At 32.7% G+C, this 20,921-nt stretch overlaps 1 protein-coding gene across 2 annotated transcripts in view; it reads right to left on the minus strand.

The window, feature by feature from the left end:
• Positions 1–20,921, minus strand: part of pns (DENN domain containing pinstripe) — a 48,994-nt gene that overhangs the window by 15,209 nt on the left and 12,864 nt on the right. The window contains exons 9-13 of one of the 2 annotated variants that reach the window (XM_085958953.1): positions 17,099–17,207; positions 14,006–14,200; positions 11,675–11,856; positions 10,790–11,001; positions 10,175–10,393 (exon numbers count right to left, since the gene is read on the minus strand). In XM_085958953.1, the coding sequence (XP_085815079.1) occupies positions 10,175–10,393; positions 10,790–11,001; positions 11,675–11,856; positions 14,006–14,200; positions 17,099–17,207 (917 nt within the window). The remainder of the gene's footprint in view (positions 1–10,174; positions 10,394–10,789; positions 11,002–11,674; positions 11,857–14,005; positions 14,201–17,098; positions 17,208–20,921) is intronic. The other variant, XM_085958954.1, reaches the window with a different exon arrangement.

The following is a 20,921-nucleotide window of genomic DNA, read 5'->3' on the forward strand; positions in this document are numbered from 1 at the left end:
AAAAAAATACGCACGTATTCTTTGTATAATTTTACACAATATGTATTGATCTATAAATTCCAAAACGCGACATAACCCTACGAAAAAAAATATTTTAAGTCTCGATTTATTACAAAAAGCGCCAAGTCCGTGTTTCATATTATTTAAAGCTTGGTTGATTTCGCGCGTGTTTAAGTCAATCAATAAGGGAACGTTCAATATTGAAAAGGGCGTCTCCCATGCTGTAGCATCTGGTAAACTCATGACAGTGCCATGGAAATTTGTGCCTTATGCGGAGTAAATTAAAAAGTGAGCTACAAATAGCGCTACGTCCAATTTTATTTTGCCTATATTTATTACATTTAAGAGTTTATCGGCTGAAACAAATTGCCATATGGTTCTAATTTCGACATAGAATACAACGGAAAAAATAATCTCACATTAAAACAAATAATTGAAGCTTGAAACATAAAAACGTTGTTTCACGAAAATATTGAATTGTGGACTTGTCGCTTTTTGTAATTAGACGCCTCAATTGTAAAATAGGACACATATTGACATTTATTCAAATCCATCGTAAGTCCATTAATTGGTGGGTTATTTATGAATTATTTTTAATAAATGGATATATGTAAATGGAATTTTTTTCCCAAATTACATTTGGCCTGACAAGTACCTACTACCATTTTTTTAAGGCAGTGAAAGGATTTTAAAGATTTTTATGTTAATTAGTTATTTCTTAATCAAAATAGCACTGAAAATTTTTATTACAGATTATTGAAGTGAAACTTTTTTATGCTCGGAATACGAAATTCTTAGTGATGCGTGATAAAAACCATCATGATTTCGAGTGAGTGAACTTTTTATCTATATGGTTTTCCTTTATTGATATAGAAGAAAACTATTAATGTAGACATAAACCAATAAATTATTCATTTTTGAAATTGTGTGTTAGTATTAACAGACGGCAATATAAAATTGTTATATTTGTTTGAAAATTTTGTGGTGGCAGTATATAATATTCCAATTTTAAATATAATTTTCAATAAAACTACAAACTGCATTACGGCTAGTACTAAGAATCATTCGACTGTAGAAAGGAAAAAGGGCGTAACCCTCAGTTTTATCAAACTAGTTTTTATTGGATAATAGTGTTGTACACGATTAATTACACGTTGTGTCCAAAGGATGTCCTTCTGTAGTCTGTGGTTCCTATACACTTATTTTTTATTTAGGTATTTACAATGATAATTATTTAAAGCTTACGATTATTTAAAATATACAATTAAAATAGAAGAAATGAGCAAATTCAAGCATTTGTATGTGGACAAATGATTTACCACAACTTGAAAGAGGGTACCACAGTAAGATATCAGGAATTCAAAATTTATATTTTCAAAAAATTGTTTCTTTTAAAATACTTTGGAAGGGTAAAAGATATAGATTGAACCTTGTTCACTCCAGTGAGCCTATTCTAGATGTTGTGTTAACTGTTAATGCTGAATTTACCACCTGTGCATGCACAATATTAATAGGCGGCAGTGGTGGAGGTAGGTATATGGTGCATGCTAAACTTTGTCAGTCATACGTATTTGTTTTCATTGTACTAAGACTACAATGAGTAGATCAGCGTTTTTTAACCTATGGGTCGCAACCCAAAATTGGGTCGATTGGTATATTTAGTGGGTCGCAAAATATTCTCAACAAAACAATATTCTTGCCAGGACTTATGGAATACATGCTGGCAAGAATATTGTATAGAATTATAAGAAAAGCCAATAATTGTAAACGAAGCGCTGAAAGTACTACTGCCCTATGCAACAACATACATGTCCGAATAAGGATTTTTTGCTTTGAGAGTAATGAAATCCAATTTTCGAAATAGACTGTGGCCAGAAGAAGACCTAAGATGCAGCATGTCTAATATAACACCAAACTTTGATGAGCTCCCAATGCTTATCCAAACCCAAGGTACACAATAATAGGATCAAAATGTTGTTTACCAAAACTGAATTTAGTATTATTAAAATAAAATATTATTTTGTCAGTATGTGCTATTTTATTTAATTTATCTTGGATCGCGAACCAAAATTATTACTCTAAATTGGGTCGCAGATCAAAAAGGTTAAGAAACGCTGGTGTACATAGTATTTGTTAGTTTTTAAAGTTCGAATAAACCCTGCCTGATCCAAACTATTAGTAGATAATAGTCAAAGTATCTAAAATTTTGCCATTAAACCATACATAATTTCATGGCCCCCACATGCTGAACCGAGCCCCCATGCCAGGATCTTTGGCGGGCCCCCCTACCTATCTCTAAGGATAAAGACAGTGTGATGCTCTAGAGTAGCGTTTTCCAAATGGTGTACGCGGTAAAATTAATGTGTAAATTTAGTGTTTTTTGTTGTATGTTAAAAATACCTACATGCATTTGGAGGAGTTGTCGAGTGCCAATACACAATTAAATATTTTATCGTACAACCATATAATTATAAGTAATAACATTGTTGAAGGAAAATAGAGCCATATTTTAATAATAAATATTTTTTTATGATTAAAGCAAATGTGTGCTGTGTGTTTATCTCACTTATTTGGTTGACTGGCCTCGCCGGGTCCCTCCTAAGCCCGGGCCCCCAGGCTAGAGCCCTGTCAGCCCCCCCCCCCCCCCCCTTGTGGGGGCCATGCATAATTTTAGATATTTTATAGATAGAAAAATATTTTTTATTGATTATGGTTTGGTTTCGGCAGGGTTAAATGAATTTAAAAAAACGAGCCAACACCATCTGTAATATGTATGTTTAATTCAACGAAAACAAATAAGTATAAATGAAAAATTATGCACAATTTTGTCGAATCACCCAAAGCGTACAAAAATCTATTATTAGGCAAGGTTTAATTGATTTTTAAAAACCAACCAACACCATCTGTAAATCGTAGCTTGGTTCAATAAAAACAAATACGTATGACTGGCAAAGTTTAATGTGCACTATTTACTGATAATTTATCCACTGATGGGCGGGGTAGTAAAGAATAGAAATATGCTTCCCTTCTATAGCATGCTGCTAGAATAGGCACAAAAGACAGAGCAGGCACCGCAATGTAAAGATAGTGTTTTTAGAAAGAAAAATCAATCAAGGCATCAAATCAGATTCTGAGATTTGTAAGTCATAATAATAAAAAAATATATATAAACCTATTTATTAGATACATGCACAGTTGAATTTGTTTTAGTGTGTAAATTTTAGCTATTATTTTTTGCGTATTATAGGATTCGTGCAAAGCCATGCAAATATGTTTTGTGTACAAAAATTGTTTTACATAATATTATCTGATGGGTATTGAATTTTTATTAAAACTGATTAAGATTAGAGATTTGTACTATTCCATATTAATTGGGTTTTGCAGCCTGTCGGTATCTCCAGGTTCTTTGTAAACCTAGAAAACCGAAAAGTTTAATGTGAGGCTTGGTGGCGGCGCTCGTATTGCTTTCGATTTCGATTGCCAGGGTAGGAAGATATTATTTCCCACTTCCTTAAATAGGTATATATTTTCGCAAATTTCAAATACAATGATGTATATTTTTTCCCAATAACTTTGGATAAATTTTATATGGCAACATTAAAATTTCAAGTGTGTTTTGTACCTGTCATCACGGCAACTCTTTCGATAACGTTGTTGAAGAGCCGAATGCGTTTATTTTGTCGTTTTTCTTCTTCACAGTAGGAAATAAGATGATTTATAATCTTCCTGCTGTCACTTTTCAAAACTTTTGCCATTGTTAACATGTCTAAATGACTGATACCGCGCACTTATAAGAAACGTCAAATGCTTTCAAGATGAGGGGAATGAATACTGAAACGCGAGAGGAGGGGATTCTAGTTCTTCAAGCCACCGCACATCAACTTAAACTTTTCGCACTCTACCTACATATTATAGAGCCAGAATATGCCAAACGATAAAACCCATGTCATTAAAATCGATTCCTATGAAATAGTATAAAAAATGATCATTATAATTTGATATTGTTTTGTTATAAACATCTTTTTAATGTCATCAAACTCAATTATTGCAGGATTTATTCTTATTAAGGCGATACATCAGTGAAAAGGCAAATAATTTTCAACTATAGGCGCAACGAAATTTTGGACTCGCTGCCATTCGGAGAGAGAACGTCGAGCTTGGAACACGTCAATTTGTTTCGTGATGGCGACGGGGGTATTAATTCTTAAATCGTGTAAAGATGACTAAAAACGTTACCCATTTACTTTAAAAAGAAACATGTGAATGAATATATTATTATTGTTACTAGTAATAGAACAATAAACAGACCATTAAATGGACGCATTTTGGATTTATATGACAAATTATATTTCGTTTGGCATGTGTCATTTGCACCCGCGACCCGCGCATCGCCTAGCCACGATCTTTTTAGACCGTGCCTCAACTGAGGTATAGCCTTAATTCACAGTATGTTATGCAGACAATATAAAAATTAGAAAATATTAGGAAAATGAGTAATTCTGCTATATTTTTATCATCACGTAAATTAAGTAAAAAAAAAATGGATTGTCGAAGGTAGGTAGCTAGAAATAAAAAAAACTGATTTAGAATGTTAATTATTTTATTTTTGATAATAATTTAATATATTATAACTAGGAGAAGACATTTTGAATTAACATTTTACTAGCCGATTTAATTCACACATGTTTTTAATGAGGAATCGATTTAAAGATCTATGTTACCTAATATTATTTCTCATAGTGTGCTGAAAAAGTATCCAAATTTGTCACATTACGGTTCATAGCACATTCATTAATGGAAGTAATATCCAAATATTTCATCAATTTCTTATTCTCGATTAGATGGCATTCTGCATTTATAGATCTAGGAAGGTTTATGCATAACCGAGATCAGTGACAAAGGGTGGAGGTAGGCTGTTAAGATCTGCCATAAATAGTTAAACATTAAACTTTTTCAGACATATTATATTGTATTCGTTTTCATTGAAATAACACTACAATTTACAGATGGTGTTGGTTAGTTTTTAAAATCCAATTAAACTCTGAAAAAATCAAGCCATAATAGAATCTATTATGATCTTTCATATCTGATAATAGTCAAAAAAATACTCGTCTCTACAAAATATCTAAAATTATGCAATGAAATCATACATAACTTTGAATATTTATAGGTAGAATAATAATTTTTATTTATTATTTAGTTTGGTTTAGGCAGGGCTTAATGAATTAAAAAAATTAACCAACAATATGTGTAATATGTATTTTTAATCCAACGAAAACAAATAAGTATGAATAAAAATGTGTGCAAAATTTTTTCGTATCGCCCAAAATAGGCCAAAACTATTATGGTTTCATTTAGGCAGGGTTTAATTGATTTTTAAAAACACTATCTGTAAATTGCAGTCTTAGTTCAATAAAAACAAATACGTATGACTAACAAAGTATTTATAGTATGCATTATTTATGGCAGATCTTAACAGCCTACCTCCACCCTTCGTCACTGACTAAGATGATATTAATTGAAGAATTATCTTTTCTTAAATATGTACGCAACGCATACATGTAATGGAGCTTTATTCAACGCTATAAAAGCATCGATTAATATTTTCATCTGCTTGAAACTTTTCCTTATTTCAGTTAGATTTTTTACAAGAAAATAGCATTGATGGTAGCTCATGTATTTAAATATATGTATTGCTGAACCCGTTATAGTATTATCCAATCCAATATTGTGATTTTGCCACACATGGAGAAGTAAAATTCAATTTTAAATTGAATACAACGATAGTAGAACTCACAAAATGACAGATTGACAGATTACAGAAGCATCACACACAAACCATAACTGTGACACCCCGAATATAGTTATTCAGCGAAATTTTTGACCACACGCTCAGGAATTTCAAAGTAAATGATGACAAGGATCATATTTAAAATTACACTAAGCAAATTCTATTCTATATAAAAATAATATCAGAATATTTAGTCAAAAATAACACAGTTTAATAATAAAAAAAAAAAAAACACATACACAAGTACATTAGGGTGGTATTGCACAAAATGAATAATTTTTGAAAATCGGTTAAATGATTCGTACATTGACGATAAAAGCATTTTGTTAGTGTTTTTCCCAAGCAAGATTATGCTCATATATTACGAGACAAAACAATAATAAGCCAGTTTAATGAATCAATTATTTTTATTGGTCTAATTTCTAAACCAATGAAATCGTTTATTTGAAATAAATTTATTACATTGTTTTTACTGTTCTCATTTAACTGAATAATCTCCGTTTTCATTGTTCTTTCGGGGGCTTAGGGTGACAAGGGCGAAACTACAAAACAATGGTTTTGAGATAAACACAAAAACAGTCTTCTTTTATATAATTTTCTCCTTAAGACATATTATTTTTATCAGTAAAAAATACAGTTTAGAGTGTAAGGTTTTGCCTTTATAATGATTTTGTTTGTAATTATGTAATTATAGTGATTTTCGGAGCCAGTTCAATGCTTAACTCAAAACCGTGATTATTGTAGTTTCGCCCTTGTCAATTTTAAAGACATAATAATATATTGCACATTGAATGCAAACTTACAATATATTTTAATAATTAATATAATACACATAAATGTATATAATATCATGCAATGCATTCATTTACAACAAACAAAGCGAGTCGAATAATTATGTATAATCTTCTACACACATGCTAAATGTAATATACAACCCACATTAAAGCTGTCAGGGTTTTTATACTAGAATGATCATAGTGAAATATTTTTTTAAGCATTAATGACTAATAAACGAAACAACAATAATCGAGATAAGCTGATATTCTATGTATGAGATCCAACCTATGGAATAATATTGGAATTATAGGTATCGCAATATATAATTAACGAACAAAAAGGTATTCCCTTTTCTTTAGATTAACTATTAATATTATGCCCTCTATTCATTAAAGAATAAATTTATTATAAGTATATTAATATTTAATTTTCTGAAAAACCAGAAGAGATTAAATCCTATTCATCTATGACTTAACATCCTCCAAATACTTGTCAAAAATCATCAAAATTTATTAGACCGTCTCCTACCGGTCGGGCGTGACATCGTATAATATGGACGACCTCTAATATTGATACAGTCAAACTTGGTTATTACGAGGAAGATGGGACCGACTGAATTTGCTCATTATAAGCATTACTCGTTATATCGTTATTTATAACATTTTTTGCGCCACGTTCTATTTAAGTATAGAACATAAAAAATCTTAAAACCATCGTAAAAATCCCCGAAACAAGCATGGCATTCATAAACTACAAAAGAAGTTGTTTATTGTGATGAAGTGCTGACGTAGGTACCTACTGACTTCACAGAGCTTGGATTTTTTACATACAATTTCAACCATATGCGTGGATACTTTTTCAATGTTGTCGGCGAAAACACCTATTTGGTACTTAGACACTTAACTAGTGTCATAAACGTAATCTGATCCCGGCGGCATCGTTCTAGTTAACTGCCAGGACAGATTTTATTGCTAAGGGTCGAAAATGTTATTTTTAAACGATCGACATGTTAACAGTTTTGCTCGGTATACCCGAGAAGTAGCTTGTTATAAAAGTGAATAAAAGTATGGAGAAAATCATAAACTAAAATGTCAACGAATGTTTCCTCATTACATCTACGATCTCGCTATTTCCGTGATCGTAATAACCAAGTTTGACTGTATTTTATATTACAGATTCAATGAATAAAATTTACATTAAAAATTGCGCCTGTACACGTGCATAGATTTACTAACAGCAGTAGATCATAGAGCACATCCTATATGCGGATTAATCCAGTTTTTGAAAGATATAAATCTTGCATGTAAATATTGTGGAACACAAAACTAATATCCTCAGGTAAATTGCATTTATGCATTGAAAGTTTTCGGCTTATAGCGCCTGTTCACGTACATGGATTTATTTACTTGCACCAATAGTGTGTATTTTAAACTATCGCAATAAATACTGTACATGTAAAAGTGCGGACTGTCTCTCCAATCTCATTCTTCAAGAGTAAGCAAGACGCAATGTTGTCATTTTATGGTGCTATTTGACAGGTAGTGAAAATTGGTTAACCTCTTCTTGTCGGCAGGTTCGCCACTATCGAAAAAATCCCAATCGTCGCATACAAATTCATAAGCTTCCGATCTTTTTTGATTCATGCATGCAATCTTGCAGCTGCAGGATAATACATGTTTACACATACATTTTCTTGTTATGGCCACGATAATACGTACCGTCAGCAGTAAATCCATTAATACCCCGATTTTCACTACCTGTCAAATAGTACAAAATAGTACCATAAAATGACAACATCTGCTCGTCTCGCTTACTCTTAAAGAATGAATTGGAGAGACAGTCAGCACTTTTACGTGTAAACAGTTATTGTCACGATAGTTTAAAATACGCATTATTGCCGCCAGTAAATCCATGCACATGTGCAGGCGCTATTAGGCTAGAAACCTATCAGCACATCGAAACTAACACCGAAGACCTAAACTCATTACGAGTGAATAATGTGATATCTTGCCGGATGCGGTTCGGAAAGAGAGGGATTTTGTCAAATAATTAATATTTTTTGACATCACAAAGCGAGAAGTCCACAAAATACCGTTTACAAAAATTACTTTTGATAAAAGACAATCTAAAATTTGATTATTATAATATAGTATATTTAAAACAATAATTAACTAACTACATAATATGTATTGCCTCAAAAGCATTCGGGAACACAGTTATATTCTATTATTCAATTAGCAAGCATGCATAACAATTTAAAATAAAATATTGCAAACAGGAGCAATTTTCTTGTTCTTCCAGTTTGATAAAGTAACACAATGAAACAGTGCGACAATTGAGTATTTTTTAATATGTAGTATAAATAATTTATTAAATTTCATGACATTTCATCAAGCATCATACATTACATATTATTCCATTACAAAAGAATTCCTTCTTTATAAATTAAACATTCCCTCAACCAGTGAAACGGTGCAGCCATTAAGCTTGTGTTGATAATTCTCTTTGTAAAACTACAACAGACTCCCGATTGACCCAACTAAACGGGATTGTTGGGAAAGCCAGACAACTGAGAATGATAGATATCCGGGAATTAAATCATTAAGTGCCGTAGTTCAAATTAAGTAAAAAATATATTACTGAAAACATGTGCCTACCACACGGAAATACAGTCAAACTTGGTTATTGCTCGTTATAAGCGTTACTCATTATATCAGAGAATACGTATCTTTAAATGAGCGGTCACATAACATAAAAAGTCGTGATTCAAACAAAAATACACAATTAGAATTTTTCCCCAAAACAAGCATGGCATTCATAAACTACAAAAGAAGTTGTTTATTGTAATGAACGCTGGTCGGTACTTACTGACTTCACAAACCTTGGATTTTTTACATGCAATTTCAACCATATGAGTGGATACTTTTTCAATATTGTCGGCGAAAAAACCAATTAGGTAGGCACTAGTGTCATAAACTAATCCGATCCCGGCGGCATCCTGTCCGGTCGGATTTTATTGCTTAGGGTCGAAATGTTTTCAAACTATCGACACATTAACAGTTTTTAGAAAATTTTTGACGATATTTTAGCTCGGTATACCCGATAAGTAGCTTGTCATAAAAGTGAATAAATGTATGGAGAAAATCATAAACTAAAATGTCAACGAATGTTTCCTCGTAACATCCGAGATCTCATTATATCCGTGATTGTAATAACCGAGTTCGACTGTATATTTTTTCACTTTTGGCAATGAAACATGTTTTGTCAGATAATCCAAAATGTCGAATGGTTGAAGGTGAGATAATCGGGAGTCCACTGTAATTACTTCTGTTTACTTTTTACAATAAATAACTGGTTAAAGGAGGATTTTTAATATTACAAAGGGGAAAATGTTACGACATGCCAAACAAGCGAAGCGATTCAAAAGATGCATTAATTTAACAACACAGTCAGCCGGCAGCGCTATTATTATGCATAAAAAACATTTATCATTTTAATGAACCAACTGAAGCTTCGAAACGGATGCGTACAACAAAGCGTCACCGCGAAAATAATAAATTCTACACACAGACGGTAAGCCAAACGATTATATTAGCATATTAGCACCTCTCTCCGGAAGACGCGGGCGGCGGTTGCTCCATGAGCTTGGCATCGAGTAAAGGAAAAGCTCGGTAATAGGCGCCCCGGTGCGGTAACACTTCTTGAGGGATCACCTTCTCGTCGGGGTCCACCTTGGTGTCGCCTTTGCCCGATGACCCGTGCAGAGTCAAGCAAGGTTCATAGCAAGCCGATCTTACCGGCAGGGAGTCGCCGCCGTAACGCCTTCTGTTAACAAAATAGTGCCTATTCAAACTGAAGGTCGGAGAAAGACTGCGGTGGAAGCATAACAAATAGGAAGGACGGGGGTTTTCTAACTTTTTAGTTCCATGGCATCCTCAGTGTATCAAGTTTCTTTCACGGCTCGCTAAAGAAATGCATGTCCCGTGCAACCAATTCAAAATTTTCAACACCTCAGATATTTCAATGTGTATTAGCATATTTTTACTATTACTTCAATTTCTTCATATGTAATATTTATATTATTATGAAAGCGATCAACTTACATAGCATATTATTTTAATATAACCTAACCCGATCACCTGCAGATTTCATATACATAATTTAAATCTGATTCAGTTTTAAGCGAAAATAAATTTGCAACACTTTTAAATCATCACTCACCTGAGTATTTTAATTCTGTTATCGAAGAGGTCTAAACCGAAATCGATGTCGCCCAACGAAGACATAATTTTGTTGTCAACGAAGGTGGCGAACATCTGGCTCTCCAGAAACCTGGAGAGGAACGGGCGGTGATGCTCCGGTTGGTCAGAAAGAAATGCCGCCTTGTCAAAGTTCTGCATGGAGTCTCGCGCCGACAGCCACGACTCTTTATCCTGGTCAATCAAATAAAAAAATTGGTTCGCTTCAATCGAATCACATCATTTGAAATCTGGGGAATATTTTGATCGCACAGTTATCATTAAGAACCCGTCTGAATGCCTACCGTTATTTGACAGTATTGTACAACTGTTCTATGCATCAAGAGTGAATTGGCAAATCGACTACTTAATCTACAAACCAGCTAACTCCATTTAGGCAAACTGTTCAAGAATGAGAAAAAACATAATAATTTAAATATCGAGCAGAATTTAACAATTCTAAAAATAAGCTTGGAATTTTTTTTTTACAAATAAGCTGCACTATGAATTAATACACTATTTTAGCTTCCCTTTTATATATAAAGAATATTTATATAAAGAGTGGAATTGTTTCCATTTACGATATTGGAAATTTGGCACCTGCAGTTGGATGTTTTGTGTGAAGAACGATAACGCATTCATTTATAGGTTTGGGAGTTTGAAATTTTGTGTGAGAATAGAAAACATGCTTTATAACAAAATGTCATCAAAATCTCATTTTTGGTCAAAAGTGCAGTTGGCTGGTTTGCAGATTAAGTAGTCGAAATGCCATTTAAATAAAAGAGATGGCTGTTTTTGCAAGGTTTATATGATTTGATAAAAAATGTTACATTTTAGAAATGGGCGGTAAATATTAATTTTCACTAACCTGATCGGGCAGAATAACGAAATGTTCATATGCACTGAACATGTGGACAAATCTGTTGAGGAAAGTCTCCCGGACCGCGTTGTTGAACCGCAGGTCTTCCTGATATTGCTCTTCATCAGACAATTGCTTCCTTCTTGTGGTTGGCATCACTGCCTCTGATTCCAGATCGTCTATATTCACACCTTTTTGAACAAGACATTATTAATATGTAAATAATACAAACAATGCTTCCTCTAATTAACTGTAATCTGAAATCTGCCGTTATATTTTAAAAGATAACAAATCAATATTAACATAACTAAATATATTCTATAATTCTGACTTTATAAATTTGTTATTTATTGAATACAACATAAATGGGATGAATTTTAAAATTATGTATGATTATAAAAAGTAAATCTTTCATAAATCCCTTTATTTCTTTATGTGTAAGGCCCATAACCATTAAGCAATATTTATGTATTATGACGTTATTAATTAATATAAAACACAATGTATGTAGTACTTATTCCGCATTCTAATAACAATCAGAATTGATTGATGAATCAAAACTGGTAGGAATAGTTGTTAAATTAAGTGTTAGCTGACTCGCACATCTAAACTGTCTCGTCTGCAACGTGTCGAACATGTCGATGCGACATCATCGTTATTCAGAAAACACACATTGGTGGACGGCGTGGCGTCATTTTAGTTTGAAAAAAACAGCTCGAGTCGCATGCGACTATTTTCACCTGTCATGCAGCGTAGGTATAATCCCAAAATGTCACACTTTGTCATTCATTTTGGCTTGCCGTGTGACATCACTGTCCTCGCACGGCTTTTCCTATACGCACATAAGAAATTTGCATGTTGCGCTCAGTTTTGATTTATGACTATTATCCCGGTCGAGACGATTTTCAATGTGCGACTGGGCTTACATACAAATTGTGTTTTATTTAATTAATACAATGTCATTTTTCACCAAGAATTGATAGTTAACACCATTAAAGTGTAATAATATACTATAGTGCAATGCGAGGCTTCACCGTTGAGGTTTATGTTGTCATGAATAATTATAATTTTAAATTTATAAATACAGTAGAAACTTGCTTATTCATACTGCATAATTGAAAACACTAAAAAAAAAATTCTACAAGCGGAATAAACTCCTTTTTTTTTAAAATTATATTATTGATCCGTGTCTCATAATCATAGTGAAATACGGATAATTGAACATCTAATTAGGTACTGATAATCGAGGTTCTACTGTACATAGATGGCTTTAATAATAATATAAACAAAAAGTAAATTAACGTTTCAGCTGCAGCTAAGCCGCGGGCGTAACCAGAGCGATTGATATCTAAACAGACCTCTTTAAAGGTATAATGGTATTTAATTTCCTCAACCGACTGAGTCAATGAGTTATGATTAGTATAATTCATGGAAATCGTGCAGTATCAACGATATTGGACAGGGATGGCGAACCTTTTTCTACATGTGTCAAATTATATGCAAAAATCTTTTAAAGAAAATTGTGTATCATACTGGTATATGAAAAAATTTAAATTGTAAATTTGCCAAAACAATATTAAGTAGTTACCTACAATATATTTTGTAAATTTACTGACACACAAGACAATATTTTTCTATTCCATGTCTCTATAAGTGAAATATTAGCTGTCTCAAGTAATGACTAAAAGTATATTCTTCAATAATACGTATTACTTATTTATTCACAGGCATATTTGCAAAAGTACTGAAAAAATTGTATCAAAATTGTTACGTTGACAGTAAGTATTATCGCGGCCATAACAAGAAAATGTATGGGTAAACATGTATTATCCTGCAGTTGCAAGCTTAGATGCTGAATCAAAAGAGTTTGGAAGCTTCTGAATTTTCATGCGACAGTAGGAATTTTTTCGATCTGCGCCTGCGCAGTAGAACGATAGTGGCGAACCTGCCGGAAAAAAAATGAACTTACTCATTTTGGGATTAACCGATTTTCACTACCTGTCAAATAGTACCATAAAATGACAACAACGCGTCTCGCTTACTCTTGAAGAATGAGATTGGAGAGACAGTCAGCACTTTTACGTGTAAACAGTTATTGTCACAATAGTTTAAAATACGCATTATTGCTGCCAGTAAATCCATGCACGTGTACAGGCGCTATGATGTTGACAAAATACGCCAGTGTTACCAGAGATTTTTAAAAAATCAGTGCATACGAAAGTCTAACTTTGCCCAAGTGTCACACAAAAATGATCCACGTGTAATTTAGGTTCGCTATCCTTGATATATGATTAATAATTCGCAAATAGTATGTGTGTTTGAGTTTGTGATGCAACATACCGGTCCGCCTGACAATATCTACGATGCGCTGCAACGCATCAGAGCGCGGCGGCGTGATCCTGTTAGCGTGGGAGTGGGAAGTGTGGTGGTAGAAGGCGTGGTGAGTGGGGGAAGACGGCGGAGAGCTGCTCAGAGGTTTTATCTCGTCCCAATCCAGGATGTCGTTGTATGAATGTTTCCGCCTCGCCCCCATACCTATCGCGCCACGCGAGACATTCAAAACACAATACACAAGCCGCCCACAACCGATCGCTACCACAAAGCTGCACGATAACAGAATTATAAATTTGCTACTATATATAAATGGATACAAATACAATAGTGTTGGTGAAACTGTAGTACTGTGAAAGATTTTGATTTGTCATCTAAATCAGGCATCAGGAAAGCATTAACCATTCAATATCTATTTCCTTAACAAGTTTCCATGAAAGTTGTTTTAACACATGACCTCATCACCACAGGAGTGAGAGAGTAATGCGGCAAACACATTATCATCACGTTACGTGCTGTCATGGTAAGCTCGCACTACGGGAAAAAAATGTGTAATGTCGTTTGTCTTTGTATTTAAAATGTTATCAGACTGATGCTCCCATCCCATAGCACATTTTGAACCAAAAACTAATATTGTCAGTTGACAAAATTTGCCGAAATGGACAGACCAACAATGAGGTCACCTCATAGCGCTACACAACCAATCGAATGAGTCAGTGAAGGTTTTTTTCTATTATCTGTATAACTACACATTTTTGCCTCATATTACAACTGCGGGTCTATGGATTTTCTGATAGATTATTATCTATGACTAGTGTTTACGTCATGGCCCCCACATCCTGAAGCAGCCCCCCCCCGGGATTACTGCAAACGCATTTATACATAACAGTTTCAATGTCCTCTTTGCAATCTGAAGAACTACTCGAGTTGGCACTTTCCATAATTGAATTTATGGAGACAGCGATCATTCAAAATATTCTGCGGAATGACGAAACCATAGACTACATTTATCGCCGTGCCAGTATGTGACATGATGATAATGTGTTTGCAGCATTATTTAATTTGTAACCGCCTCAATATCCTCGTTTTTTCAAGTTGAAGAATGACAATAGGACAGTATGGTAGAACACTGCCAGTTTTGATACTGGATATTAGATCACAGCTTATTTGAAGTTGAACATGTCTCATCTAACTAATGATGGTGTTGTATATTTGACTGCCTAGTCTATGTACAATAATGAATGCAGTCAGTCTATTCACAAGCAACAGCATGGATTTAACGTGATTGTTTAGTTTCAGTGCATGTCAACGATGTCTCATGTTCGAAATGGTCATGATATCAAATAATTAATAAAACAATCCCATTAATTCATTCAAGTCTCACGGTGTATCTTTGCAAAATCTGTACATTTAATAATTAATTGAATTCGACTGTTTTGAGTGAATCTAGAATCGTGTTGAAATACTTGCAGTTTTTGACAGATGCAGCTGGTGTGTGTAAAGTTTGAAATGAATTGCAGCTAATTTTGGACGCTGTCAACCACAAAATAATAAAGCTGCATTTTAATTTGATGTGTTATATTTTAAAGATGGTTGCAATGTTCAACCAATAATATCGTCGGTGTTTTGTAAAAAGTGCGAATCAGCCATTTTGGTAAAATTGAAATTTTAATAATATGTACCTCACCAGCTTTGTTGTGTAGAAACGGAAAATTTCTCCACAGGAAAGTAATTAAAAACGATAATCGTAAGGGCGAATATCCACTTGTGTTACGGATAAAAAGCAAATGTGACATATTAGGCCTTTTAAAATATTATATTATAAAGCCTATTATAAAGATGGTATTCTTTCTAAGCTTTATTATAAACTTGTTAGACATTTATAATCATCCACAGGTAATTAATAAATAAATGTCAAAAGTTAAAAATCCTCCTCTTGTAAAATAGCATTTTGGTTAATTCGCCCTTTTTACAAAACACCGACGATATAATATATAAAAAAGCTCATATATATTTGAATACAAATTAACCCTTAAAGCTTGATTAAAACATGTTGCAAATATATAACTCCACGAGGAAAGCACCCCATAATGTGTAGGTTTTCAAACATACATAATATCTCTTATAGATACCCGTACAAGTTGTCCACTGAGTGAGCCACACTTGACATAACATTCAATACTTTTTATACAGTGATAACTTAGTTCTAAATTCGAACACCAGATGATTTATGATGGTATATCTATAGCAGTGGCGAAGGGTGGAGGTAGGCTGTTAAGATCCGCCATAAATAGTGGACACTAAACTTTGTCAGTCATCCCTATTTGTTTTCATTATAATGAGACTACAATTTACAGATGGCGTTGGTTAGTTTTTAAAATTCAATTAAACCCTGCGAAAACCAAGCCGTAATAGATAATAGTCAAAAAATACTTGTCGATCTATAAAATATCTAAAATTATGCAATTAAATCGTACATAACTTTCAATATTTTATAGATAGAATAATGTTTTTATCTATTATGGTTTGGTTTAGGCAGGGCTTAATGAATTAAAAAAAATTAACCAACAGTATGTGTAATATGTATTCTTAATCCAACAAAAACAAATAAGTATGAATGAAAAATTGTGCACAATTTTGTCATATCGCCCAAAACAGACCAAAACTATTATTGTTTCATTTAGGCAGGGTTTAATTGATTTATAAAAACTAACTAACATCATCTGTAAATTGTTTTTAGTTCAATAAAAACAAATACGTATGACTAACAAAGTTTAGTCTGCATTATTTATGACCGATATGAACAGCCTACCTCCACCCTTCGCCACTGTCTTATATATTATACACACGTACAAGTTGTCCGCTGAGTTAGGGTGCCACATTTGACATATCATTCAATACTTTTTATGCTGTGATGAACTTAGCTCTAAATTCGAACACCAGACGATTTATGATGGTATATTATCTATAGTTATATGAAGAAAGCTGAAACTTGTACATGGACATCGAAATGTAAAACCATCACCATGCAATTAACAAAGCTTCCGACGTTAACAATTGTAAAATTAATCGTATAATACCGGCCGAATTGAATTAGCGTACCTGAAGGCAGCGTGCAACTACTGGTCATGGGGTCCTGGTAATTATGCCTTTGTGATAATCCATTTATCGGAGTGTGAAATTTGTTCTGTTCATTCTCAGGTCTAGTAATCTAAAAAGCAAACATGATAAGGATAATATAACAAATATTACTTTAATAAACAGAAAGAAATATCCAAGAAAAACAACCACTGTATCCATTGTTAAGGGGGGACATGCTCGTCGTAGGTCAAAATTGAGTTTTTATTGTATTTTCAAACCATGATCCTGGATACTCCTTAAACGTTGTAGATAATCTATTTATATAATTTTGAAGCCTTATTATCCTTTATATTTATTTTAAACATTTGATGACTGCATTAAGTATTTTTGTTACATAAAATAGTATTCTTTTAAATCTCTCGCTCTAATGTTTTAGAATATAGTCACATTTCGGTACATGAATGTGCAGTGGTGTTAAGATTTTTTACGTTTATTAATTTTTAAACGCATTTATAAAACCATTAGTATAATTTATGACAAGATAATTTTAGTAAAATATTCACGATAAAAAATTATATTGATAATCTCTGTGATCTCAAATTTGATAAGAATTAGGCATTTTATTATTCAAAAATCGGCAAGATTAACACATTTGAAGATAATTCTAAAGATACTCATTATAAGCTATGTCTTTGACCATTCAAGTGTGATAAACATCCTACGAATAATGATTGCTTTATAATAATTATTGACCTAAGAATAAGGTAGTGTTTTTTGAAATACGCCATTTCTTTTGGCATTCCCCAGTGGTTAAGCTACAACATATGGCCGTAGCCATAAATTGACAAACTATAATTAAAGTAGGGAGTAAAATTATGTTAACTCGCGTGTTTGAACATGTACCTAACCGAATTTTTTTTTATTTTATTTTAAACGATACATGTTCAAACACGCGCGTCAATATCATTTTACTCCCTACTTCAATTATAGTTTGTCAATTTATGGCTACGGCCGTATGTTGTAGCTTAACCACTGGGGAATGACAAAAGAAATGGCGTATTTCAAAAAAATACTACCCTATTCTTAGGTCAATAATTATTATAAAGCAATCATTATTCATAAGATGTTTATCACACTTGAATGGTCAAAGACATAGCTTATAATAAGTAACTTTAGAATCATCTTCAAATGTGTTAATCTTGCCGATTTTTTGAATAATAAAATGCCTAATTCTTGTCAAATTTGGGATCACAGAGATTATCAATATAATTTTTTATCGTGAATATTTTACTAAAATTATCTCGTCATAAATTATACTAATGGTTTTATAAATGCGATTAAAATTAATAAAAGTAAAAAATCTTAACACCACTGCACATTCATGTACCGAAATATGACTATATTCTAAAACATTACAGCGAGAGGTTTAAAAGAATACTATTTTATGTAACAAAAATACTTTATGCAGTCATCAAATGTTTAAAATAAATATAAAGGATAATAAGGCTTCAAAATTATATAAATAGATTATCTACAACGTTTAAGGAGTGTCCAGGATCATGGTTTGAAAATACAATAAAAAATCAATTTTGACCTACGACGAGCATGTGGGCCGTTAACAGCATAATAATAATAATATGTTCTTAAGGGGGGACATGCTCGTCGAAGGTCAAAATTGAGTTTTTATTGTATTTTCAAACCATGATCCTGGACACTCCTTAAACGTTGTAGATAATCTATTTATATAATTTTGAAGCCTTATTATCCTTTATAGTTATTTTAAACATTTGATGACTGCATAAAGTATTTTTGTTACATAAAATAGTATTCTTTTAAACCTCTCGCTCTAATGTTTTAGAATATAGTCATATTTCGGTACATAACTGTGCAGTGGTGTTAAGATTTTTTACATTTATTAATTTTTAAACGCATTTATAAAACTATTAGCATAATTTACTACGAGATAATTTTTATAAAATATTCACGATAAAAAATTATATTGATAATCTCTGTGATCCCAAATTTGACAAGAATTAGGCATTTTAATATTCAAAAAATGGGCAAGATTAACACATTTGAAGTTAATTCTAAAGATACTCATTATAAGCTATGTCTTTGACCATTCAAGTGTGATAAACATCTTATAAATAATGATTGCTTTATAATAATTATTGACCTAAGAATAAGGTAGTGTTTTTTAGAAATACGCCATTTTTTTTGTCATTCCCTAGTGGTTAAGCTACAACATACGGCCGTAGCCATAAATTGACAAACCATAATTAAAGTAGGGAGTAAAATTATGTTAACGCGCGTGTTTGAACATGTACCTAACCGATTTTTTTTTTATTTTTTTTTAAACGGTACATGTTCAAACACGCGCGTTAATATCATTTTACTCCCTACTTTAATTATAGTTTGTCAATTTATGGCTACGGCCGTATGTTGTAGCTTAACCACTGGGGAATGACAAAAGAAATGGCGTATTTCAAAAAAACACTACCTTATTCTTAGGTCAATAATTATTATAAAGCAATCATTATTCATAAGATATTTATCACACTTGAATGGTCAAAGACATAGCTTATAATAAATATCTTTAGAATCATCTTCAAATGCGTTAATCTTGCCGATTTTTTGAATAATAAAATGCCTAATTCTTGTCAAATTTGGGATCACAGAGATTATCAATATAATTTTTTATCGTAAATATTTTACAAAAATTATCTCGTAATAAATTATACTAATAGTTTTATAAATGCGTTTAAAAATTAATAAATGTAAAAAATCTTAACACCACTGCACAGTTATGTACCGAAATATGACCATATTCTAAAACATTAGAGCGAGAGGTTTAAAAGAATACAATTTTATGCAACAAAAATACTTTATGCAGTCATCAAATGTTTAAAATAACTATAAAGGATAATAAGGCTTCAAAATTATATAAATAGATTATCTACAACGTTTAAGGAGTGTCCAGGATCATGGTTTGAAAATACAATAAAAACTCAATTTTGACCTTCGACGAGCATGTCCCCCCTTAAGAATAAAATATAATCTTAATTAACTATTTCTTTTATTCAACGAATATTTCACAAGATTTTAAGAATGTACCATTCTAATTATTGAACATACATAATTTTGAAAACACTGTGAGAATTCGCAGGTTCAATTCTTGCCGGGTGTCTTACTTTTTTCAAAAAAGATTTTTTCTATTGGCTATATTTTCTCATGAGTGTTTCCAAAATTATGTATGTAAAATATAATCCAATGTATTATTATGATTGCGAGTTGACTTGAGTTATATCCCCATTTAATTATTAAAAATACATAATAACAGTAGATCAGTTCACACGGGTTCCGTATCAATGACATAGTTTCATATGTACTTCAATATGTCAGTTAACGTGGTTTACACCCCTACGTCCTTAGCCGGTCTCACATCTAAACTCGCCTCATCTGCCGCACAGGCATAAATCAAATCCTCAAAGAACGTCGTTCCGGTTTCGCATATGAAGACCGCGCACGTCTACCTAGCGACAGTCGCACGTAACCTTTGAAACGTATAGATATTTGGATGCGGCGATCGGCGAGCCGGTATAGGAATGACCAATTCGTTGGTCTTTGTATGAGTCCTGGCGTCTTCGACTCTCAGCCCGAGAAGCGTGCAACTTGTCGATTGCAACAGCAGATGTTTTTTTCAAACTAAACAGTCGCATTCGACCAATCTGCAGAGCTCCCTTTGGCAATAAGTCTTTTGTGAATAACGAAGACGCCACATTGAGGTATTCGACACGTTGCAGACGAGACGAGTTTTCATATGAAAGCCGGCTAAGAAACAATC

The sequence above is a fragment of the Rhyacophila brunnea genome, unplaced genomic scaffold (assembly GCF_057557595.1).
Source record: "Rhyacophila brunnea isolate RB1 unplaced genomic scaffold, BYU_Rbru_1.0 scaffold_8, whole genome shotgun sequence".
Lineage (NCBI taxonomy): Eukaryota > Metazoa > Arthropoda > Insecta > Trichoptera > Rhyacophilidae > Rhyacophila > Rhyacophila brunnea.